Source organism: Euwallacea similis, chromosome 3 (assembly GCF_039881205.1).
Source record: "Euwallacea similis isolate ESF13 chromosome 3, ESF131.1, whole genome shotgun sequence".
Classification (NCBI taxonomy): Eukaryota; Metazoa; Arthropoda; class Insecta; order Coleoptera; family Curculionidae; genus Euwallacea; species Euwallacea similis.
In genome coordinates this window covers 2,872,903-2,898,457 of record NC_089611.1, presented here as the reverse complement: position 1 = coordinate 2,898,457, position 25,555 = coordinate 2,872,903, and the positions used below count along the sequence as shown (strand labels likewise).

The 25,555-nt window shown below is 38.2% G+C and overlaps 1 protein-coding gene across 8 annotated transcripts in view; it reads left to right on the top strand.

Moving 5' to 3' along the window:
• Positions 1 to 24,242, top strand: part of rhea (Talin_middle and talin-RS domain-containing protein rhea) — a 30,340-nt gene extending 6,098 nt beyond the window's left edge. For 2 of the 8 annotated variants that reach the window (XM_066406642.1, XM_066406643.1), the window contains exons 2-37: positions 4,628 to 4,781; positions 4,834 to 4,986; positions 5,387 to 6,200; positions 6,270 to 6,479; positions 6,530 to 6,621; positions 6,803 to 6,894; positions 7,211 to 7,255; positions 8,179 to 8,415; positions 8,463 to 8,684; positions 8,808 to 9,241; positions 9,428 to 9,566; positions 9,622 to 9,768; positions 9,822 to 9,968; positions 10,027 to 10,254; positions 10,578 to 10,895; positions 10,950 to 11,109; positions 11,455 to 11,771; positions 12,162 to 12,388; positions 12,478 to 12,796; positions 13,027 to 13,217; positions 13,370 to 13,539; positions 14,096 to 14,351; positions 14,406 to 14,561; positions 14,615 to 14,864; positions 14,936 to 15,185; positions 15,408 to 15,556; positions 15,896 to 16,307; positions 18,072 to 18,262; positions 19,776 to 19,892; positions 19,945 to 20,077; positions 20,131 to 20,516; positions 21,129 to 21,387; positions 21,439 to 21,640; positions 21,695 to 21,837; positions 21,895 to 21,958; positions 22,567 to 24,242. In XM_066406642.1, the coding sequence (XP_066262739.1) occupies positions 4,652 to 4,781; positions 4,834 to 4,986; positions 5,387 to 6,200; positions 6,270 to 6,479; positions 6,530 to 6,621; positions 6,803 to 6,894; positions 7,211 to 7,255; positions 8,179 to 8,415; positions 8,463 to 8,684; positions 8,808 to 9,241; positions 9,428 to 9,566; positions 9,622 to 9,768; positions 9,822 to 9,968; positions 10,027 to 10,254; positions 10,578 to 10,895; positions 10,950 to 11,109; positions 11,455 to 11,771; positions 12,162 to 12,388; positions 12,478 to 12,796; positions 13,027 to 13,217; positions 13,370 to 13,539; positions 14,096 to 14,351; positions 14,406 to 14,561; positions 14,615 to 14,864; positions 14,936 to 15,185; positions 15,408 to 15,556; positions 15,896 to 16,307; positions 18,072 to 18,262; positions 19,776 to 19,892; positions 19,945 to 20,077; positions 20,131 to 20,516; positions 21,129 to 21,387; positions 21,439 to 21,640; positions 21,695 to 21,837; positions 21,895 to 21,958; positions 22,567 to 23,713 (8,907 nt within the window). In that variant the 5' untranslated portion in view covers positions 4,628 to 4,651 and the 3' untranslated portion in view covers positions 23,714 to 24,242. Of the gene's footprint in view, positions 1 to 4,627; positions 4,782 to 4,833; positions 4,987 to 5,386; positions 6,201 to 6,269; positions 6,480 to 6,529; positions 6,622 to 6,802; positions 6,895 to 7,210; positions 7,256 to 7,978; positions 7,997 to 8,178; positions 8,416 to 8,462; positions 8,685 to 8,807; positions 9,242 to 9,427; positions 9,567 to 9,621; positions 9,769 to 9,821; positions 9,969 to 10,026; positions 10,255 to 10,577; positions 10,896 to 10,949; positions 11,110 to 11,454; positions 11,772 to 12,161; positions 12,389 to 12,477; positions 12,797 to 13,026; positions 13,218 to 13,369; positions 13,540 to 14,095; positions 14,352 to 14,405; positions 14,562 to 14,614; positions 14,865 to 14,935; positions 15,186 to 15,407; positions 15,557 to 15,895; positions 16,308 to 18,071; positions 18,263 to 19,214; positions 19,750 to 19,775; positions 19,893 to 19,944; positions 20,078 to 20,130; positions 20,517 to 21,128; positions 21,388 to 21,438; positions 21,641 to 21,694; positions 21,838 to 21,894; positions 21,971 to 22,566 lie in introns of those variants that run through there. The other 6 variants (XM_066406644.1, XM_066406647.1, XM_066406646.1 and 3 more) reach the window with 6 other exon arrangements.
• Positions 24,243 to 25,555: the final 1,313 nt, after the last annotated feature.

Sequence of the window (25,555 nt, the reverse complement as noted above, 5' to 3'; positions counted from 1 at the left end):
TTACATTATTATAAGGTTTTTTCCTTTTCTTTATTTAGGTTGCCCTAAAAAATAAATTTATTTCACTTTATAAAATTTCATTATGTCAGTATTTTCAGTGAAGCTTTTTCGTTGAGTATTAACATTGAATTTGGTACAAACCCTGACAGTGTAGATTTGAGCCGATGTATAACTTCCTCTAGATGACCTCACAATTTTTGCTGTAATCTGTTGCCCCTTCATGGTTTATCCATTCGAGATGCAGTATAAGAAAATATTTTAAATAGGATAAGATAAAAAAATAAGCTGTTTTTGAAGGTTCGTCCAGCTGCAATAATACAGAAATTCAGTCGTATAAAGATATCAGAATTTTTACTTTAACGTGTTTTCCATAAATTTTAAAATAAGGAAATAGTTATTTGTTTTATAAGACGAAAAAATAGCAAATTTGCTGGCGCAGTTAGGGCAATATATTTACGTTTTTGCATTTAATTTTTTCTGATTAGTGCTGATTCCATTTATCTAAAAAAAAAATGTGCGATTGAGTGAAAAAGTGGTAATGCCAGGAAATATCATGCTTAAAAGCATAACTTTTATTACCCAGGCAGTAAAAGTGTTATTTTACAATCTGTTTTGTGTTGTTAGATCTTTTTTTTTTCGAGAAAAACTACACTTTTATGCTTCATTTATTAACGATGCAATGTAAAAAAATACATCAAATTATAGAACAAAATAGAAATAGTGAGCGTTTTTTTTTTTGAGATAATGACGAAACCGCTCCCCGTCCAACGTTGCCAATTCTAAAGTGGAAAATGAAACATGTGAAACTTTCAGAATAAATAAAAGATAACTTAATAAATTTATCTCTCACTTTTTATTAAATATTTGCTATACATTTGGGGTAGTTCGTTAATTTTTTTCTTTTGTTTTGTTTGGGATTAATGCCTAACACACAGGCAGAGATTGTTGGAGTAGTGAAATTGCACACTATTCTGAATTCAAACAAGTTAAGAGATAACATGCATGAGATAAATAAATATATAAAATACGTAAAATACTCTTAAAAGTTTCTCTTTTCAAATGCTGAGGAATGCTAACCCGAACTAAACCCCAAATCACACAAAACCACCCCCACAACCTTCAACTATCCAAGTTTTGACCAATCTAACTCGTTCAAAAATTGAAAATGGCAATTTCCTAGTCTTTTGTCAAACCCTTAAAAAAATTCTACTGATCCAGAAATACCTGAAAAAGCGCCTCTTGTATTATTTCTTAAGATAATATTACTTGTTCAAGTTTAAATTTAACTGCGACAATCTCACCTGTCTAGCGTTATTTCGATATTACACCAAGCAGGTTCTGCACAGTTCATGGCAAGAAAATAATTTTAGATCTTAAGTAATAGGCTTGAAACTGTGGGGATTAAACGTCGTAAAACCGTAGTAAAACATTATAAATAGCGCGGAGCACAAGAAAGATTTTTCCAAGTGCGACAATCATGTTTTGTTTGCCTTGTTCGATTACGTGGCTTTACGAGCTCCATGCACCGCGGTTATTACACGAGTACTTTCCCCAAATTGATTTGTCCGATAACTGGGATTTATTAGCCCCATAATTCTGGCAGAGAATTAAGAGGAATCGGCCATAGGAGCGGAGAAATTGCGACAATTCCGGCTTTCAGAAAATGAAGAAACCTCTATTAGTATGTTTGGTTTGCCTTATTTGGAGATATGTCCTTTTTACTGAGAAGAGCACATCTGTGGTTATATCACTTTAGAATGTCGACAACTTTTTTTCTTTGAGCCGTAATTTATATAGCAAAAAGGGGGCATAACAATCCAGGTCCGTATTCAGTGGTATTTGCATTGCCACCTTTCATGTTGGTTCAGTATTAAGAATAAAGAGTGTCTCAAAAAAGAAAAATTACATTCAAGAAAACATCATAATGAATACAATCATAACCCAATTCCAGAAATAAACAAATTTGTAATAAACGTGAATCACAATTTTAAATATTTGCAGTTGTCAGCTGTACTAACAGACAAAACATACTATAAGCCCAATTTCACATGTACTTGTAGATACAGTAATGTAGCTGATATTGAAAACCCAACTAAATCGTGAGTTCTACTGTAACTAAATCTTTAATGGGCTTGTCTAATTGGACTAGCTAACCCACGCTTCGTTTCTAGGTTCGACATTGTTTATGAGAAATTTTTATTTTTAATTCACCTACTTCATTTCGGCCTGACCCAAAAAACGATTGATAGTAGTTTGAGTTCCGCTATTTTCTTTATAAATCCCTATCAAATCTTCATCAAACAGTGGGAGTGTAAGTGGCAACCTCTCAACAGTCTTTTGTCGAACCACCATCTTTTTGAAACGTTACTCTCCTATGACAGTTACATCACGCTATAAACTGCTGATCTATCAGCCGAGTTGCTAAGCGATTCAAAATTTCTTGAACTTCCTTCTAATTTTTGCTAGAATGCTTTTTGATATGTTAGGAGTACCTATTGGACTTTACTCACATCATAAACGCTTTTTTGCAGTCAATTAACGACCTTCAACAGCCACGAAATTAAATTCCTCTAAGCCATATTTTTGCAAATTTTACAACCTCCAACCCCCAAGAGTAGGCAACTTAACACTTAAAACCCTATTTGCATATTTACGGCTGGACTATAAAAATTGATGTCTACATGTCCCTGGAGATTATTATCGTGGGGTTCCCCTAGGGGTAGTTTTTCGCCCTGCCACACCCAGATTGCGCGATTAGTTCATCCGCTGTTAATTGCTGTCTGCCTGCTTTAAATTTTTGATTAAAATTATCGACAGACCTTAGTTTGATTGATCTAAATAATTCATATCGGTGAGATGCGTTAAACACGTTAAAGGGTTGTAATTGGGTTAAATGGGGGATTGTCAACGGAGGCCTGATTAACTATGCATTGGTGAGGTGTAGGGGTTGATGTCGTCGATTTGAAAGGAAATTCCGGGTGGAAGACTAAGAGTATGAGGAAAATAATCTGATAATCCAGGGGAAACCTAAAATCATCATTCATCATTAAATTTCTTCATTAGGAAATATTTGCCTGGAAACCTTTGATACAGGGAAAAACATTTATCAATTAAAAACTCCGGAGTTAATTCGAATTTATCGTTCGCAAAATTTCAACTAGTACTAAAGAATTTTGTAAATATTTGGCAACATTGCTGACAATATTGTGGAAATAGATAAAATTTAAGGCATCTACTTCAATTATTGATTTTATTTTTTTTGTTCATCAATTAAAATATGCATGTAAAAAGTGTTCAAGGTGCAAATAGAAAATGCTCTACAAGAAATAATACAGAAAATTGATTTTTTAGTTTTTGCATAAATAATCCTAATACTATACATGATACGGTATAACACATGATTAAGGGCTTACATTAATAAGCGCAAAACTCTCAGAAAATAATGACTCTGAAAGTTGTTCTAATTTATTGTTAATAAAATTCACTTATTTCTGATGAAATTTGAAAAGGGTTGACAATATAGCCGCTCGTCTGACAACTTTCAGCGTGATGTACCTCCCATTCTGAAAAAATAGTGGTTTAATAAAAAACTGTCGCAAAATCGGCATTTACCCTGTTTATTCGGCGGCGGAAAATTTTATTGTAACATTTCTCAGGTTAGATGAAAATTACAAATAACTATTTCAAATTGTTTAATTCATAAATGCAGGAAAATATGTATTATAAGAAATATATGATAGAATGTGGTAAAATAGAAATTTATGTCATAAAGTGGAGAAATGCAGAAAAATGTTATGTGGGCGAAAATGTGCCAGATTGATGAATATATTGCGATGTTATGCTGACAATTCGATTCCACAGTTGAGCATTTATTGAAGCCTCTCAAACTTTTAACTATATTTTAACATGCAAAGCTCTAGTTTATGATCTTAAATAGAAGTCTTAATCATCAAAAACTTTCTCTTGAAATTGTTTAGTAAACACCCGGCTTATTCCAGGTTTCCTTTCTATGGGAAGCCTTACAATGTCGGGCATAATAATAGGGCAACAGTACAGGTTTATCGTCGACAAATGTCAGTACGTGAGACCCAGTTTCACTGCTTACTTTTTCAGGCTGTATCATGGGGGGGAGTCTTCAGCCCATCAGCACCAATTCATATTAAACCTTACTATATTAATTACACTGATTTGTCCATAACAAAGCGTCACCTAAAAATGATCAAATTGGTTGTTGTTAAGGTTTGTTTAAGTGTAAATGAGGCACTAAGGATCTAACCAAAAACGATCGAAGCTGTTTATTTGATGCACGATGGTGTATTTTTGGGATAATTTTCAGAAATCTGTGGAATGATCTAGTTTTTCAAGGAAAAATAAGTCAATATTGGTGTTGTCAGTTTCCTGAAAGCGTAACCTGAAGCACGTGTATTTCACCCTGTCCATTTCACCCGGAGCCATCTATCGATTGTGCTCGTTGGGTTGACACGACGCCGGAACGGCGCCCCGAGCGACGCCGGCTCGGCCGACGACGCCGTACGACACGTTGCCCGGCAACTCAGCATCCCTGCTTAGTGGTCCATTGGCGTAGCCACCCTCTCTTGGATGATATCCAATTTTCACTTTCTTCCAGAAAGAAAATATACAACAAGCAACGATGTCTCTGTCACTGCGAGTCAACATTGTGGATAGCAACGTTACGAAGACCATCGTTTTCATTCCCTCAACCACTGTCCACGATGCCTGCAGAATTATTAGGGAAAAATGCACGGAAGCCATTGGGCAACGTAAGTACCTACATAAAAAGTGAGGTCAGCGGAGAATGATGTTCTAATATAGCCCAGGAGTATGGCCTTTTCCTCACCGATGAAGACAACACCACCGGAGTGTGGCTAGAACCTGCGCGAAACTTGGAGTACTACATTCTGAAAAATGGAGATACCATTTGGTACCGCAAGAAGATGAGGATCCTGAAAGTAGCAATGCTTGATGGTAAGTGGAGAACATTTTTGTTTTTATTTCACACTCTTTGGGAAGACCTGTTATTGTCATGCAACTTTATCAGACTTTAATTAGGTATCTATCGCTTAAAAATAGCAGTCGTTTCTATAACTTGTCTTATGAGTATTGACAAGTTTGATAGATATTTTGTGTATATTGACAGGTTTTGATAAATAAGTAATTGAGTTCGACTGCGTTAATTACATTAGAGTTATTCCAAATGAACTTCTTCAGAATTCATTAAAAAACCGCCTAATAGTAGCCACTCAATTAAATACATTGCGATGTCCAACCATTTTTTGGCCAGCATACGACTCATTTAAAAAACATTTAAAAAAAATCACCACGTATATAAAATCCTTCGTTATTTCTCACATAGAAATATTTCCAGGAACAGTAAAAACTATGTTAGTGGACGACTCCCAAATTGTAGCAAACCTCATGGTGGTAATTTGCGCCAAATTGGGCATTACCAACCACGACGAATACTCCTTGGTACTGGAAGACTTGGATAGTCAAGAGAATAACATCGAGAATAAGAATTATGGCACTTTGACATTGAAGAGGAAAAAAGAGGAACGTGCGGAAAGAGACGCGAAGATGGAGCAGTTGCGAAGAAAGTTGCACACAGATGACGAAGTCCATTGGCTAGACCCTTCAAAAACTCTTCGAGAGCAGGGCATAGATGAGAACACAACAGTGTTACTGCGCCGCAAATTCTTCTTTTCGGACCAGAATATCGATTCTAGAGACCCAGTGCAGCTGAATCTTCTCTATGTTCAAGCCAGAGACGCCATTGTGAACGGAACGCATCCGATTACTCAAGACAAGGCGTGCGAATTCGCAGGGATTCAATGTCAGATTCAATTTGGAGATTACAACGAGAACAAACACAAACCGGGTTTTTTGGATCTGAAAGAGTTGCTGCCGCAGTCTTACATGAAAATCAAGGCAATTGAGAAGAAGGTTTTCCAGGAGCATAAAAAGTGTCTTGGGATGAATGAGCTGGATGCGAAAGTCAAGTATACGAAAACAGCTAGGTCTTTGCCGACCTATGGAGTGACCTTCTTTTTGGTTAAAGAGAAAATGAAGGGGAAGAATAAATTGGTGCCTCGGCTTCTTGGAGTTACTAAGGACTCAGTTTTGAGGCTAGATGAGAAAACCAAGGAAACAATGCAAACGTGGCCGTTGACCACTGTGAGGCGGTAAGCGCTTTAATATATTTTTTTAATTAGAAAATCTGCTCACTTACTCGTTCCTGTTAATATATTTAGCTGGGGTGCTTCTCCCAACACCTTCACTTTGGACTTCGGAGATTACTCCGATCAATACTACTCAGTGCAAACTACTGAAGCCGAGCAAATCCAACAGATTATTGCAGGCTACATCGACATTATTCTCAAAAAAAAGCAGGCTAAAGACCACTTTGGAATACACGGCGATGAAGGTTCAACCATGTTCGAAGAGAGTGTTGCCCCCCACAAGTGCGTATTTAAATAATAATAAAATCTCTTTAATAACTTTTTGTCTCTAGGGCTTCCATAATCCAACATGAGAGCAACAACCTTGGCAAAATGGACGTACATTCGATATCCAAACCTGCCGTCATAAGAAACGCAGATTCCGGTAAGTGTCTAAAAGGTTTTAAAGTCAACAAATCAAAATCCAGGTAAGTTTGAGGAGGATCATTACTATAGAAAAGAAATTCATAGAAATTATCTTGAAAATAAAGTTTCGAAGATAATTAGCCCTTAAGAAGTTTTTTTTGGTTCGTAGTTAGAGTTTTCTTTTTCTTTAATTCGATTAGGTGAAAGACAAATTCATATGGGTGCCATGGAAAGCGCGAAGCTGACCACTATAAGTGGGCAAGCAAATTTGGCGCACACACCTCCTATAACGGTAAGCCCGGTGACATATAGGTGGAGGTCCTATTGATTCGTACTGGTCTTAACATGGTTTTTCAGTACTGATACTAATCTTGTCTTGACATTTAATATTTAACATATTTCGATGATACATGTAACTAGTTCTAAAGGTTTTGGGAGATATTGCTTTATTTTCTTCAAGTAATTATTAGATGTTTAAACAACACTCAATTGCCCCCAATCGAAGCACCAAGAGTACCACATTAACGACATTAAAAAAGTGGAATTTGAGTTATTCATTAATCAGTGGAAATTTGTATTGAAGTGGCTTGTTATTTTACTTTTTCTAGATCACTACGTCAAAGGAAGAGCTCTATTTAAAAGAGATTTTATTGGTATGGGAGCCGACTCCTTTGGAGGAGGAGGAAACTTTCGATTTGTTTGATTATTCTTACACTTACTCTTACTAAATTTAATACCGGTGTAACTCGACTAATTACAAAATCATTTAGAGCGCACTTGAAGATTTCAAATAACTTTTTAGCCCCAAAATTAGTCTTGAAATTTGCTAATTCATTAGAAATTAACATTTTAATGTGGATTATATTATGACTTAAATATGTATACTCATTTACTAAAAGGGATTTTGCGGTGATTTTTTATTTTACTACGTCTGCTTTTCGTTGTTTCCACAAGAATACACAGTGTGTCTGACATATGTAACGTCTTCTTGAAAATGTAATAGTTGCGTTCTCGAAGAACTGTTTCCGTTTCTAGAACAGCAAATAATTCTGCAGTGAATTTGGGAGACCCTGTGAATGTTCGTATGTGGTTCTTAAGGGCAGGAAGGTTTTTAAAGGGGGGGCTGGAATTACGCACTTTCGTATTTTGAACATTTATATCGAATTAAATAGGGAATTAAGAAAACAAAATTAAATTTTCAACCATTTAAATCGGATTCTTACTTATATATTAGTTCGTATTTGTTGTCTCTTTAATTGTACGCGAAACTTACAGCACCCTATAAAATCATAAATTTACATTTAACATCGAAATAATTAAAAACCGATTAACAACGAATATTAACACCCCCTTTCCTTTCTTCCATGTCTTTCAAGGACGAGGTGACAGAGTAGGTACATATAGCTTTTTTCCGATTTTTATCCTATAGGATTTTGTGTAGTAAAAAGGCATGCTGAGTGACACTTTGCAACTTGTACATACCCAGGCAAGTGTGTAAAAACACGACTTCCATTAATCACGCAATCTATTTGCAAATCATCTAAACCCTCAATTATTAATAACCCAATTCACATAGTCTTACCGCGAAACCAAAATTCACTCCCTCATGTCCGACCCGCAACGCGCCCTCGTGTCCACAATCGAGGCAACGCAGGTCAAGATTAAAGAGTCCGAGCTTGAGCTGGACAGGAAGGCACATTATCCGGAGATCGGCAGCGATGCTGGAGCTAAGAAATGGAAGCAAGTCACGTTGGATACGAGCAAACAGAATGTGGGCAGTCAAATTGCTGCGATGAATGCTGCTACTGCCCAGGTATGTCGTTTTCTGTTGTCTATTCAATTTTAGATAAATGTTTGTAGGTTGTAACTTTGACTATGGCTCCTGACGAAGTGGATCATCATGCTGTAGGAGCAGCTATTACGACGATTGGAAGCAATTTGCCGGAAATGACTAAAGAAGTGAAAAAGATTATTGCGTTTACCGACGATTCCAACATGGGAGATAAGCTGCTGGATGCCACTAGACACTTGTGCAAGGCCTTTAGTGACCTATTGAAAGCAGCCGAACCCGAATCGAAAGAGGTTAGTAGTAAAATTGTATAAATTAGCTATAGAACTGATTAAATTCCGTCCAAACTGCTTGAAACTTTACTGTCCATACACCACATATAAGACAAAGTAATTATTCCACATTGAAAATTTTAGCCGCGCCAAAATCTCCTCAACGCTGCCTCCAGAGTGGGAGAGGCCAGCACCCAAGTTCTAGCCACAATTGGTGAAGATACCGCCGAAAACAAAGAGCTTCAAGACCTCCTTCTGGCTCTGGCCAAGGCGGTAGCTAACACCACGGCCGCTTTGGTGCTGAAGGCCAAAAATATAGCAGCCTCTTGCGACGATCAGTCCACTCAAAACCGGGTAATCGGAGCGGCCACGCAATGCGCCCTGGCAACGTCGCAGCTGGTTGCATGCGCCAAAGTAGTGGCGCCCACCATCCAGTCGCCTGCTTGCCAGGAACAGTTAACAGCGGCCGTGAGGGAAGTGGCCAAAGCCGTAGAAAATTTAGTAGGTATTTGCAATGAGGCCACGCCCGATGAGGATTTGAATAGCAAGTTAAATGAGGCTGCTGCTGAAGTAACGAGGTGAATGCCAAATTTTATTATTTATGTCAATTAGTTTTCATAGGAAAATTAGAATTTTTCATGTACAGATGCTAACAAAATATGTCGGCTTCTCGGTTTTTCTTAAGTCAATTAATTTTAAAGTGGCATATTTATTTATGGAAAGAAATCTTAAACAGATTCACAGATCTTAAATGTTATTCACAGATCCCTAAACGACCTGTTGAACCACATTAAATTTGGTTCAAGGGAAAAGGCCAAGGAATCTGTACAGGAGCAAAGCGTCGAGGAAATTTACACGGCTACAGATAAGATATCTGCAGCCACTGGAGATGCCAATGAAATGGTTAGTTATTAACTTAAAAAATTATCCGTTTTGGCAATTTCTTTTCTATTCACAGGTCCGCCAAGCGAGACGTTTAGGCAACGCTACCGCCCAACTTATCCAGAGTATTAAAGGAGAAGCGGAAAGTCAGCCCGCCAATACTGATATCCATAGAAGATTGTTGGCTGCAGCCAAGACTTTAGCCGATGCCACTGCCAGGATGGTGAATACGCGAATTGTGTAGCTTTATCTCAAAATTTAGTACATGTATTTTAGGTAGAAGCAGCCAGGCAATGCACGGAGTATCCTCATGATATAAAACGTCAAGATCAGTTGAGAAGAACGGCGGAGGATCTCAGAGATGTGACTATTGTGGCCGCCACCACTCCCGCTTTGAGGGCGAAATTGATTGATAGAGTGCAGGTAAGAGTAGAAATTTTTGTGTTAGAAATTTTTCAGTAAATGAAAATGGTTTTTGTAGGCCTGCGCCCGTAAAGCTATTTCATCGGCCACACAATGCATAACAGCTGCCCAAGCCAGTCACGAGTATAACTCTAACGCGGCCACTCGCGAAGCTCTCATTCAAGACACTAGAGAATTAGCCGGACAGATTCCACCTCTAGTTGAATCAATCAAATACAACGGAGCCAATCCTGACGATACAAATGCTCAAAGCGAGCTCATGTATGTCGCCGAAGTGTTTTTGCATGTAAGTTTTTTGTGCGTTGCCAACGATTAGGATTAGCGTCTTAAAATAAGCATGCAATGGGTCAATAAACGGAATTCCAAGAAGTTTCCCATCTGTAATCAAACTTGTAGTATCCATCATTATACATTTTAAAAAGAGAAACTTTTAACGGATTGATTGGGGCATGGGATCATTGGTTGCATTTTTGAATTCCAGAATCTTTAACTGATCCATCACTTAAAAATTGATGCAATGTTGTATCTTACATTGAGCAGCCCCCTTTAATCATTTTTGAGATCCCAATGAAATAGCTCGAAATTATTCACCTATATTTTCTTTTGCAGCCCGCAACTCACTTTGTTCAAACGTCCCGCACGGTGCTACCCACTTTAATCGACCAGTCAATCACCGAACAATTATCCTTAACCAGTCACCAGCTCAACTCCGACTTGAGCGATTTACGCAACGCCATCAGTCGGGCCAAGCCTACATTGCAAGGACTCGGTCTAGACGGTCCAGCTCAGCTCATCGATGACTTGCAAGAGGAATTGCGGGAATTTGAAAGAGCCGTTGAAGAACATAGGCTGCGGCCCCTTCCCGGCGATTCTGCCGCAAAGGGGGCGCAACAGCTCATTGCCAGCAGTAAGATGGTCAATCAAGGGGTGGGTTTAGTGCATTGAGTCGCTGAATGGTGGATTTATTTGGTGTGTTGATAGGTGGCGCAGCTCCTGAGTGCCACCGCTCAAGGAAATGAGATGTACAACTCGCAGGCGGCAAGAGATACTGCGCATAGTTTGAGCAATTTTACGGGGGCAGTTAGATGTATCGCTGCCACAAGTGATAACCAGGATTTACAGAGAAAGATTATCCATTCGGGTATGTAATGTTTTGTTGTGTATTCAGTTTTACCAGATCTAACGTAATTTCATTAGATTTGATTACTTTTTTTATACATATCTTAAATTCGCTCAAGCATTGCACTTATTGGTATTGGAGTATTGGTTTAATCATCAGTAGTGGCCAGAACTAAAACCGTCTATTGGGTCTCGTTAAGGGAACTAATTCTTTCTAAGATTTTTTAAGTTATTTGCGACCTTTCTAAATTTAAATAGATAAAATCCCTCATTGTCACCCTCATCCTCATCACTAATCTTTCTATTTCGATTAAAATAACTTTATCATAAAATCGATAACGCAGTTACCTTAATGTTCTTGTATTAGGTCAAGACGTCCTCACCCATTCTGCCAAACTTTTGGAAGAGTCTTACCAGAGTTTGCACACGGTGGATACCACTCCTATATTGCAAAGAACCGCCAAGAACGTGCAAGCAGCGTTACAAAGCACTATTGGGTGTCTGCCTGGCCAGAGAGATGTGGACGTTGCTATAACTAACATAATAGAATGGACTTCTAGCATAAATTCCGGAGAGTTCCCTCCAACGAATAAAAGTTACGGTGAATTGCAGCAGGAACTCACCACTGCCGCGGCAAATTTAGATCAAGCTAGTGCAGGAGTTGTCCACTCTGTTGATAATCCGGTAAGTTTTGTTTTGACTCTCAAATGTGTCATTTGGTCGTCATTGAGTAAATTGTTGAACTTTTGTACATATTTAATATCTATTATATTTAACTCATGTTGATTGAATGATACTATTGATTCATGTGGGTGACTAATAAGAATTCACCTTTAAACATAAACGGATTCCATGTAGCGGAATATCTAGTTTTCCTTGTTCCTTCATACAATTAACATTCGCCTTCCTTATTCCCCTTCAAGCAACTTTTTTGCGTCTGCCATTTTCCACCAGGGGAATGACTAAGGAAACATCTATTTACATTTCGGATTTGACGTCATCATTTGTCAGTCACATATGTGAACATGCATCTTAACCTTAGGGAAATGTTTTATGTTTGTTTTATTGTTTTAGGTCCAATTAGCCTCTTCTTCCAAAGATTTTTCGTCAGCCTTCTATGACCTCCTGCGTGTCTCCATGGAAATGGCGGGAGAGACCACTGAGCCTGATATCCGTACTGAAATGGTTCAATCATTAAAGACCGTTTCTACGTCATCAAGCGCCTTACTGACCACTGCTAAGTCGCTTTCTGCGGATCCCACTTTGCCCAACGGCAAAAATCAATTAGCTGCCGCCGCAAGGTAAGATTTTTCATAAAATTCCTATGTTAAATGTTTTTTCGTATCAGTAGAAAGTCTCGAAGGCAATTTGACTTTGATTATTGTTGAAGAGCCGTGACAGACAGCATCAATCACTTAGTCAACGTGTGCACCTCGAACGCTCCAGGTCAAACCGAATGCGACAACGCGATAAGGAAGATTCAAGCGATGCGATATTTGCTGGAAAAACCTAGTGAACCAGTCAACGATTGCTCCTACTTTGAGTCGCTAGACTGTGTGATAGAAAAAAGTAAAGTGCTCGGGGAAGCCCTCACGGGGATGACCAATACCGCCAGACATTCTGAACACGAAAAGTTTTCGGAGCACATTAAGAGTTTCAGCAGCGCCATTTGTTCGTTAGTGGAAACGTCAGCTCAAACTGCCTATTTGGTAAGCTACGAAACTGATTTGTCTTAGTAGAAAATTACCAGATTGTCTATTTTTTTTATCAAATACTATGATGTTTTGTCCAGAATTTCATTCATCTGTTCCACATTAAAAATATGTATTTGATTGTTTGGTTGTTATTTATTGACAGAAAAATTCCGTCATTAATTTTACCCTAAACTTATGGATAATTTAGAATCAATTTATAATAGTATGTGTCTTTACTTTATCAGGTTGGAGCATCTGATAGCAGCTCTATAGCCGGCAGACCTGGGCTGGTCGATCAAGCCCAGTTTGCCAGGGCTTCCCAAGCGATTAAAAAGGGTTGTGAAGCCCTAACTATGGGAGCAAGTCCTCAGAAGCAGGTTTTGGAGGCGGCTACTACTATTGCCAAGCATACAAGTGCGTTGTGCAACTCGTGCCGGTAAGAAACGTTCATTAACGGCCAATATGTTTGAACAAAAATTTACTCAAAGTTACTTCTTCTCTAATCTATTTTACATTGATTAAACCTCATTTACATGATATTTGTAACTGCAGACAATGCATTGCAATAATTTTGGATTTATATTTCAGAGTGGCGAGTTCAAAAACCACAAATCCCGTCGCGAAACGCCAGTTTGTCCAAAGTGCCAAAGCTGTTGCAAACTCTACGTCGGCCCTCGTCAAGGAAATTAAGGCTTTGGACACTGATTACAGTGAACTAAATAGAAGACGTTGCGCTGAAGCCACAAGGCCTTTACTAGGTGAGAGAAGATCAACTTCAATCTTTAAAAGTTCCTCGAAACGTTATTTCAAATTTACAAAACATTAGTACTATAATAATGTGGATCAATTGAAGCAAACGTAATTAGGAAACTGAATTCATTACAAATATCCTTTACAAACTCACTAATGAAGAAATCAACTTAAGTTGATAACAAATCACTCTATCGGTTCTATTTCGATGAAATGTGGACATGTTTCCTCTATACAATAACCAATTCAATTTATCCGATTATTAGTCAATATTCAAGTCAAATTTCAGTACAGTAGATACTTTTTTGGTAAATTCGAGTAATTAAGTGTATGAAATTCTAGTAAATCTTATTTTGGATACATGAAAAGTAATGCACTTTTCAGCCTCCTGTATAAGTATTCGATATATAAAATCAAATTGCGATTCCCTCGGAGTAAATTTTCTTTCAAGTTAGTGGTTTTTAAGACATCAATTCAAAATTGCTGCAAAAGCTTTTTTGCAATCTGTAGGTGAAAACTGCTAAAAATTTCTTATTTGATAACTGACTATTAAAAAAAAATCAGATGCCGTTGAAGATTTGTGCGTCTACGCCAGTTCAAGCGAATTCGTGACCATCCCAGCGAAAATATCGCCTCAGGCTCGCGAAGCTCAGAAACCTATAGTCGGCGCAGGAAATCGCCTAATTGACAGTTCCTGCTCTGTCATATCATCCGCTAAAAACTTGATTGTAATGACTAAAGACCCATCAACATGGCAACAATTCGCCAAATGCTCCAAAAATGTCTCCGGCTCCATGAAAGAATTGGTAGACAATATTAGGTATAGTAAATTTCACAAATATTTACTCGTTTTCATTTAGTTTCATATTTACAGAAGCAGCGCTCCTGGTGGTAACGAGTGCGAGCAGGCGGCTCAAATATTGACAAGTCACCTTAAGACTTTGGATGCTGCATATATGGATGCAGTTTCTCAATCTTTACAGCCGAGGAGAACGGCTACTCTGCCGATTTTCAGCCAACAAGTTGAAAGGTAAAATGCATTTTTGATGCGGGATTTTTAGAAGGTAAATTGGAAATATTTAGGGCCGCAGCTGGATTGACGGATACAATTGAACCGTTGCGGCACGCGGCTAAATTCGAGGCCGAAAACATCGGTCACACAATCAATCAGATGATCCAGTATTTCGAACCATTGGTTCAGAGTACGATTGGAGCTGCTTCTAATATGACCAATTCAAAGCAGCAAGAACAATTGCTGAATCAGGCCAAATCTGTTGCCGAGAGTGCGTTGCAGTTCATCTATTCCTCTAAAGATTGCGGAGGAAATCCGCAGGTGAGTATTTTGTCGCCATTAAAACAAGGATTTCTCGGGAATTTTTGTTGATATTTACCTTCGGTTTTTAGGCCAAAAACATTCATCAAGATATAGATGAAACTGCTGATTTAACCAAAGTAGCAATCCAGGACTTGGTCCAATCTCTAGAAATAATTTCGACACAAAGCGGAATAGTTTCTGGTGTTGTCGATAATTTGACCAGGGCTATTACTCGTTTGTCGGACCACAGAGCTTCTCTCATTATATCAGATAGCGACAATTACGTCGATTACCAGACCAGGATGGTAGAGTGTGCCAAGGAAGTCGCCAAAATTTCCGGTAAGTTATCGGCAGTCCTGTATCTGCCATATCCCCGATGATTACAACTGCTCATAACTAGAACTAGTATAGTTCTAGTAAAACTAGTATAGTATAAAAGGTAACTTAAACCATCGTAACATGAACTTTGTGCCAAATTTAAATTATGTGTTCAACCTATTTATCCTGCTTCTGAAATTGTCCTTTATTGGAATAGATTTTATCATAAGTTTGTTATTTCAGGCGAAATGGCAACCAAAGCCGCAACTGACAGTCAACAATTAGCCGCCCTCAGCGCCCAACTATCCCACAAGTACACTCAACTGGCTAATGATAGCATCGGAGCCGCAGCTGCTGCTACCAATGGCGAAGTCGGCATGAGACTTAAAGAGGTATGTAACTTGTAAAGCTGAACGAAAATTCCGATATGATACGTATTTTTAAGCTTGGTTTTTAACCTTTGTTTTTTGCAATTATAAAAACCCTTTTAAAAATAATGTGTCTGATAGTAGTCAAAGCTAGTAACGAGTCACTTTTGAGACGAGTAGTGCTAGCTGAGTACCTAAAAAAATAGTGTTTGTTCTCATATTTAAACTTAAATCTAGAAGTAATAAAAACAATGCACTACGGCGGATGGCGATGTTGCCATGTCGACTTGGATTTTATAATACACTAGTCCTAACACTGGCCATTTTGATAACAATTTAGTACGAAAACTTGGTTTATTTTAGGTAGTTCAACAACTAGGCAGCGCCTGCGTCGACCTTGTTCAAGCTAGCGGCCAATGCCTCATCTCTAAAGACGACATTAACCTGCGCGAAGTGGGTGAATGTTCGCGTATCGTGGCGGAGAAAGTAGCCACAGTACTAGCAACCTTGCAGAGTGGCTCGAGGGGCACGCAAGCGTGTATCAACGCCGCCTCAACCGTTTCCGGTATCATTGGAGACCTTGAAACCACGATCATGTTTGCAACTGCAGGAAACCTCAACCCGGAGAATGAAAACGAGTCCTTTGCCGATCACAGGGAAAACATTTTGAAGACTGCCAAAGCGTTGGTGGAGGACACGAAGACTTTGGTGGCGGGAGCTGCCAGTTCGCAGGAACAATTGGCTGTTGCTGCTCAGAATTCAGTAGCTACAATAGGTAAGAGTTCACGCCATTTAGTAGGTTGAAGTCGTAGAATCTGGCAACGTGGCAGTTGTGTTTTGTTTTAAAGCTGATATGACGAATATTACACCTGTCAATATGAACAACTGTGTTTCATGATTATTATGTTTCTGAATTGAAAGTTAAAATATGTATTTCTCCTTAAGAGTTGGAAAGCGAAATATCATTTAATAGCATTTGGCCAAAATTTCCTACAGCGGTTTTTTCCAAACCTCAAATACACTCACTTTCACATGAAATGCACCACCCAGTAATTATAATAATTAAGTCTTGTAATTTTGGCAAAATAATGCTTCATAATAGAGCATCAAATGATCAGACTTTCAGTAAAAAAGAAAGAATGCTAGTGGTTTTTTTGTCATCGACCTATTAGATTTTTTATTCAATTGTAAATAAATAAAATAATATTTACATGGAAATATCAGTTTATTTTGTTGTTGAACTGTGAACAAGACATCTCAAAATGCCCCCAGTGCGACAGCGTCGAAATTTTTCCCACGTTTCGGATTTTGATAGAGGGCGAATTATCGGCATGAAGGAGGGTGGACTTTCTTTTCGTGAGATTGACCGAAGAATGAATCGGAACCACACCACGATTGCAAGAATATGGTCTTCGTTGTCTGAAGAAAAGGTTCAGCGACATCATCCAGCTGGACGTCCTCCCCGTAGCAGCAGTGCACGTGAAGATCGACTTCTTAGACGGATGGCCATTGGTGATCGATTTCAAACAACAATGTCTGTTGCAGTAGATTGGATGGGAGCTCTAAATCGTCGGGTGTCGATGGCAACAGTTTACAGAAGAATTTCGTCTTTTGGCCTGCATTCATACCGCTCAAATCTACAACTTCCACTAACCGCCCAACACCAAGCTTCCAAATTGGCCTGGTGTCAAGAACGAATTAATTGGTATCATGAGTGGAACAATATCGTCTTCAGTGACGAGTCACGATTTTGTTCATGGATCAATAATGGTCGTAGAAGAGTAAGACGATACCGAGGTCAAAGAAGAAATTTGCAATTTTCTGAAAGGCGCCACACAGTTTTAACACCTAATGTTATGGTCTGGGTTGCGATATGTGTTGGCCGAAGATCTTCTCTTGTGTTCGTTCCAGGCACCCTAAACGCACGTCGCTAGCTTGACAATGTTCTGAGGCCAGTATTAGTACCTTTCATGCAAACTTTACCAAACGGCATTTTCCAATAGGATAATGCAAGACCACATAGTGCGAGCATTACTCGAAGATACCTGGAAGAAGCACAATTGGAAATACTGCCTTGGCCTGCACGGTCACCGGACCTATCGCTCATCGAACATCTTTGGGATATGATGAGTCGCCGTCTTCGAAATTTACCGAGGCCTCCAAACAATGTGGATGACCTACGACATCATCTTGAGGTAGCATGGAATGAAATACCCCAGAAAGATATTGATCATTTGTTGCAAAGCATACCGCGAAGAGTGCGTGCTTGCATTGCCGTACGAGGCGATGTCACTCATTATTAATTTTTTCATTATCAAATGTTGTATCTTTTAACTGAAAGTCTGATCATTTGATACTCTATTATGAAGCATTATTTCGCCAAAATTACAAGACTTAATTATTATTATTACTGGGTGGTGCATTTCATATGAAAGTGAGTGTAGTAACGTCGCATCTCTAAGAATTATATATACCTTATAGTAAAATACTATTGTCAAATTGTTAGCAATTTCTTTAAAATAGATTAATGCAATTTTAGTGCAACTGGCCGAAGTAGTAAAACTCGGCGCTGCCAGCTTGGGCTCGGACAATCCAGATTCCCAAGTGATGCTGATTAATGCTGTCCGTGACGTTGCCAGCGCTTTGGGGGATCTCATCCATGCTACCAAGGCGGCCAGTGGAAAACCCATCAACGATCCGGCAATGGCGCATTTGAAAGACAGTGCAAAGGTAAGAAGTTATCCTTTATTTTCATTTTCACAGATGTTTCCTAACGGTTTGATATTTACAGTTTTTGCTAATTTTGTAACAATAATTTGTGTCATCGTATGTAATTTCGGTTAATTTTTTACTTTTTAAGAACAAAATTACGACAAATAGGGAGAATATAAAAGTAAATATTCGCATATAATAACATTTTACGTACGAATCAGTATGTTATCATGACGTTCCAGAATGTGTCAATATGTAAACAGTATTATCAGACTAATTTTTTTCCTGTTTTTAACCCATTCTCGTATAATCGGTCACATGGCCTTTTCCGCTTGCTTTCATGGCTGTCAGTCAATTACCTAGTCACTATCATAATGACTCACGCGTTCAATCAGTTATTACTTCATGCAATAAAAGCTAAGGATTGAATAATGGGAAAACTAATAATATTTGACAATGTCGGCAGCAACCATGACGCGTCTTCTCGCACTTATGTGCACTTGAATGATGTCAGCATATTGATTTGACAATTGACAAACGCTATGTTGTCATGTTCTGAGAAACGTTAGGTGTTTTTCCCGTGAAGAATTAGGGCAGTTGAAGTTCAGCAACATATTACACGCTTATAACGGTTTATTAGTCACCCACCTTATAATGGCAATGAGAAACTTGGCATTTATTTTCAGTCCACTTCTTCGCTTTTTCTGACAGTTTTCAGGTTTTTTAATAACTATAAACAGTAATTTTAACAGCTTCTAACTCTCACATTAGCAATTCGTGTCACGTCACAAAATTAACGATCACATTGTTGTGGACTTTAAATAATTATTATTAACAGTTAACAATTGATCAAAACATGTGTTGCTGCGCCCGTTGTCTCAATTATTTAAAGTCCATCGCACACGATACACTGACACGACACACGAACACCGGTGTTGGGCTAACGCACATGTTTTGATTGGTTGACCAGGTGTGCGACTCGGACACCGATTGGTGGATTTCGGACCAGGAGGAGGAGCTGCTGCGGTTGCTCAGTGACAGCAAGGAAAACGTCAACTCGGAGAGTTGCACAGAAGCTGAAAATGTTCAGTCTGATATTGTCAAATGTCTCATCGCTACCCCATAATTTCTTCATTAATGTCTAGTCGGTTAAATGCTTTTATTATTATTTTAAAAATTAATTTTGTATTTTTCTACTTTTCTTGAGATTTATAACCAATCTTCTGCTATAAACGGATAGTTTTATGTTTAGGTATTTAAAATAAACGGAATTATTAGGGCTAAATTTCTGGATAAAATTTCCCTTGAAGTTCATCTTTCATGGTACGTATTTAGCAAGTGTTTGACCGGAAAAATGCGTGTGTTTATAAGTGTCCTAGCTGCCAAGTTTTCCTACTGTCTTTTTAGCAAACTTCCGGTTTTTCCCGCCTCAACTAACAATTTCGCTTTTAGACAGTCAAATGGGTGATTCTAAACGCATGGTTCGTCAATATTTACCTTACGTAATAACTCAGCTTTTCTTTATTTTCAGATAATGGTAACCAACGTTACCTCCCTGTTAAAAACCGTAAAGGCCGTGGAAGATGAGCACACCAGAGGCACTAGGGCGCTTGAATCTACTGTTGAAGCCATCGGGCAGGAGATGAGGGTATTACTTCATTATTTTCCTCTATTTCCAAATCAATTATTGAATTTACCAGAGCATTTACTTCTCGGAGGGAATCAGGCAAAACGTCACAGTCGAAGACCTGATTCGATGCACCAAGAGCATTACCAATGCCACGGCCAAGTCTGTTTCGGCCGGGATTAGCAACAAACAGGACGACATTATTGGTATCTAATTACGCCACATCAATAATTTTATGCTCATATAATCTTCCTTTCAGCCGCTGCTAACCTCTCAAGGAAAGCCATATCCGACATGTTAATAACGTGCAAAAGCGCCGCTTTCACTTTAGCTGAAACCGAAGAATTGCGCAGAGAAACCCTTAATGCCGGACATGAATGCGCTAGAGATTTCAGACAGTTGCTGATTACCATCCTAGAAGGCAATGGGTCAGCTGATATGAAGCACACATTGCCCATTATTTCTCGGAAAATCGCGCAATCTGTCACGGAACTGGTTAGCTTAGCTAAAAGGCTGAAGGGATCCGATTGGGTGGATCCTGATGATCCTACTGTTAAAGCCGAACATGAGCTATTGGGAGCTGCTGCCTCTATTGATGCAGCTGCCAAAAAACTGGCAAATTTGAGACCTAGGCAAAATGTCACGGTATGTCTTTGTGTATTTGTGGTTTGTTTTTAGGTCTATGGAGAATAAAGGTGCGGGCAGCTATAAGATATGTTTGATATTCTTGGTTGTCGATTTGAAAGCACCCAGGAGTCAAACATATTATTATAGAGGCATTGCCTGGCGTCAGGGATATCCATGCCTGGAGTCTCAATTTTTACTATGATTTAAGAGCAAAAAAATTGATTTTAGGAAGCAATGGTTACACTTTTAACATGGTGATTTAAGCTTAAGAATTTGAGAAAAATTTCTTTAATTAAGTGGCAATACGCCCTTCTTTTGTTAACAAAATGGTCATCATTTAGGAAAGCTGTTCGGCGAAAAAATTCAAAATGTTTTTCTGAAATATCTAGGAAATTGAAAATGTTGTCATTTGTCTATTTTTTGGCAACAACACGTAACATAATTGTCAAACAAATTACCACTAATTATCAATTAATATTCGTCTCAGAACGTTAGGTAAAATTTAGTGCTTAGCTTTAATTAAATTTCTATTGAGTTCGGGATATTGATATTCGACGATATTTTTGGTGAATCTTCTTCAAATTTAAAGTAATTTAATCTAATTTCTCAACATTCCAACTAACATTTCAGACTCAAGATCCCAACTTGGAGTTCATGAACTTCGACGAAATGATACTGGAGGCAGCCAAGTCAATCACAAGTGCCATCGGTTTATTGATCAAAGCAGCAAGCGCCGCCCAAAGAGAACTTATCGATAGTGGAAAAATGTCTAGATATCCCACTTCTTCCTCCGATGATGGACAGTGGTCCGAAGGACTCATTTCCGCCGCAAGACTCGTAGCTGCCGCGACTCACAGTCTTGTTGAAGCTGCTAATGCTTTAGTGCAAGGTGAGACCTGAAGACCAGTAGTTTTATGACGATTTTCATTGTTTTTCTCAGGATTGGGCAGTGAAGACAAGCTGATTGCGGCCGCCAAACAAGTGGCCAGTTCCACGGCACATCTCCTAGTTGCGTGTAAAGTAAAAGCGGAAGGGGACACCGAAGCAACGAGGAGGCTCCATGCGGCTGGAAATGCGGTTATTAGATCCACGGACAACCTCGTGCGAGCTGCGCAGCAGGCCGAACAAGCAGAGGAAGAAAGGTCGGTTTCAATTTTTTTTTTTTTTATTAATTTATCAAACCTCTTTTTTTCCAGGTATTTGGTAATCAACCGAAGAATGGTGGGAGGCATTGCCCAAGAAATAGATGCGCAAACTGAAGTGTGCAGGATAGAGCGTGAGCTGCTGGAGGCCAAGAACAAGTTGGTTGCCATAAGAAAGGAGAAATATAAGCTGAAGAGTAAGCGCTTTTTACGCTTTAACTATAAAGTTTTCGTAATTCTCTTTTTTTACTCAGGAAATGAAACTTCAGGCGATGAAACTGATGGGTACATCAGTTCAGCCCCTGAACAGGAAACACGGTGAGTTAAAAGGTGTGTCGTTCGTCTCTTGTTTTAACCCCAAGCACCCTGTGTATATTTGGAAATTTTTACAACTGCCCACTAACTCTTAAACTTGGTAATCCTTTTACTTTTTGTTGTGGTCTTTGCATGTTTTGATTTTTGGAAATTTTTATTTGACTAACGGTAGCATTTTTCTTTCATTTGCATGCGCAAGAGTGAGGGTGCATTATTAACATTTGGTGGATTGTAGAATTGCAGGTGAGTTTTTTGTAGAAAAACCTTTTATGTTTGTGTTTGAGCCGTAATAGTGTTGTTAAGCTGTACCTTTATGATAAGAATATTTTATTACTCCAACACCTAGTGTGATCACGTTTACCATACGCGCTATGGAGATAACCGAAATAGTAATAGACGGAATTATAGGTCAGGTCAAATATTGAAAAATCCATTTTGTAATTGTTAACCGTGTCCACTAATCTGAATAAACAACGCAAAATAAATATTTGACTTCACCGATAATATAAATCCTCCATCAAATTAACAGGGTTGTTTAAATTGACAACGTTGGTCACGGCCCCAAAAATTCAAAGCAATATTTTTCCTCCTTTACATATTTCTCCCAACAGATACGGACATAGCTACGACAGCTCACGTTCGCCTTATAACCAATCAACTAACCAGTACTATCAGGATTCGACCTACGACCACTTGGAAAGTCCAGACAAAATCAACTCCCTGGATCGTCAAACAAAATCCCTTTTAGGCGCTGTAAACCAGCTGGACCAAGCAGTCTACAGCAATAGTAACAGTTATGGTCAAAGTTCTCCATATGTCGCCCCATATGATACCCCATACGCACAACAATATCCCATGGGAGGATACAGTTCCTCCGGCTATGATAGCTATAATCAAGTCAGAGGAAGTCCCACTAAACCTGCATCTCCAGTGTATAAAACGACTCCAGGTTATGGCAGTACTGTGGGCGGCTTTCAGCCTTCCGGTTCGAGCACGCCCAGTCATTATGCGACGCTAAATCCGCCCAACAGTAAGGCTTCCATGAACACCTCACCGAAACCTTTCAGCAGTGCTGGATCTGCACCTCCTCCACCTCCTCCCCCCACGTATTTACAAACTGATTATCAGCCTAGTTCTCCTAGCTATCAACAGAACGAGGCACACAAACCCCAAGGCTTTAGCTCCATTCAAAGCCACACATTCAAACCTGGCTCTACTAACTTCGAAAAAACTACTTCTGAAACCACAACACGTACTTTTAAACCCTCTATTGTTACCACTGACGTATCCAGCCATTCTTTTAAACCTTTGAACTTACCCAGTTTAAGCTCAGACGGCTACAGTACTTCCGAGTACTCGACCAATACCTACAAAACTCCCGAAGGGTATCGCACTGACTCATACAAGTACGAGTACTACAAATCAGAACCGAAAACCACATTTTCGTCGAATACTGAAAAGTACTACACGACGACTACTGTAAAAGGTGGTGATAAGGAAAGTGTAATAGGGCAGTCCATTCCTAAAAGTGCCTTTGACAGCTTTAAAAATAATGGAGGTGGAGCTGATGAGCAGTACCAGTCATCCTATTCATCCAATGTAGAATATATAACCGAGCCTCCGGTTGTGAAAGACGACTCGATTGAGCAAAAGACTATTAAGAAGTCTATAAACGAAGAAAGGTTCGAGAAGAGGACCACCACTACTAGTAGAACCACCAAGCAAGAGTCGCAGATGAAAACTTTCAAATTTCAGTAATTGATTTTTAGGATTTTCAAGTGTCCTTTCAACTGGTGCTAAAATTTTTAACATACTAAAGAGCACATAATTTTTTATATTGTGTATTAAAACCTTGAGGGTAGAAAATAATTTACCAACGATGTAGCTTCGAATACTTTTTAACGAATTTGATCTGACTTTTCTTAACCAAAAATCGTGTATTATATTATTTACTTATTAGAGTTTATTGTAGAAATTTTATTATGTGCCAATAATGATCTATGTTATTATTATTATTATTTTAGTGTCTAAGCTTCATTTTTAACTTAAATTGTATCAGTCTACTTAACTTAACGCGACTTAAACTAGAGAATTTTTTAAAAGTGCCTAATTCCAGAGCTTCACTGTTGTAGTGCCTAAAACACGACGCGTGTAGTATTTGTAATTTTACACCTAATGAACGATTATTGTACTATTTTTAGAATGCAGGATTGTTCTTCCATCGACTAAACTCTATGTTGTATTATCGTAAATTTATTGTTTTGAGGAAATATACATTTTTAACAAAGTCACTTGTTTTATTGAGTTAAAAAAATAAGAAAAAATCAGTTATTTTCGTTTCAAATGCCTCTCTGTAATTCAGTAATATTGTAATTAATATGAAAAAAACAAATTTGTAGGGTCAAAAAATGTATGTTTTGTGTGTGTTGCGAAAATTCAATCTTTCATATCAGATGGGCGGATATTGCGAGAAGGTATACAGAATATTAGGGAAATAACTTTCGTATATTTTGCCAACGATGAACAGCATTTAGAACAAAACAAAATTTTTTTTGAGAATTGGCAACGTCGCGTTGTGTTTACTTTATTTCGATACCTACCTAAACAACCGCAAAAACTACATGTGCATTCTTACACAGTTTTTTTGGGGCTGATAGGTTTTACAGTACATAATTAACAAAATGCATTAAATTTATAAAATTTAAACGTGATTCTTATTTTATTATTTTGAAAAGTCACTTACCTTTAAATTATTGTTGTCATCTCTAATTAACATAACATGTTATATTACACATTTTACGCCACTCATATTATAATCAAAAATACAAATTTATTATTGTTTTTACTACATTAAATATTCGAAATGACCATCATTTGAGTTCATGTAGGCTCTACTCCGAGTACTCCTTGTCAAATCCTCTTCAACAAGGTCTAAAATTTCTTCTTCGGCTTTAGGACCGACTTCTCACTGTCGACCTCATCTTTGATATGTAGGAATTACGTTACCTGCATGCAGAAACCTCTGGGAAACTTTTACGAATGTTTGTCGAGCTAGAAGTTTTCTTTCTAGATGCCGATTAGCGTAAATGTACCTAGTTTCTAGGTAATTTTGTAATGCCTCTCCATAAATCAAAAGCATATCATGATATTCGCGTAAAGAATATATTTTCACATAGGTACTGTTAATAAGTCGAAATAAATTCACGTACTAAAAAAGGTCAGGTTTTTATCAGCTATCGGATATTAAGGAATAGTAAAAAATAATCATAACAAAAACCAATTCCTTTTTGTCGGTAACGTTCAGTGCTGCGTTGCCTCTTAAGTTTTTCTGATATTAGTTATTAATTAAATTTTAAATTACTTTTAGCAACGTTATTGTTGAGTAATTTTAAGTTTTTTTTGTTGCACATCAATACGTCAAGTATGTTTTTCAACATTATATTAAAATTTAGAGCTTATTATAGCTTTTCAGTTACGAACTTTGACATTTTTTTTTAGAAAAAGTTGGTAGGTTTTCAATCTCTCTTGTAAGGAACTTTTTTATTCAAAATGAGGTTCTAAATCATTGGTCAAATTTACGAAAGTTATTTTCTTAACATC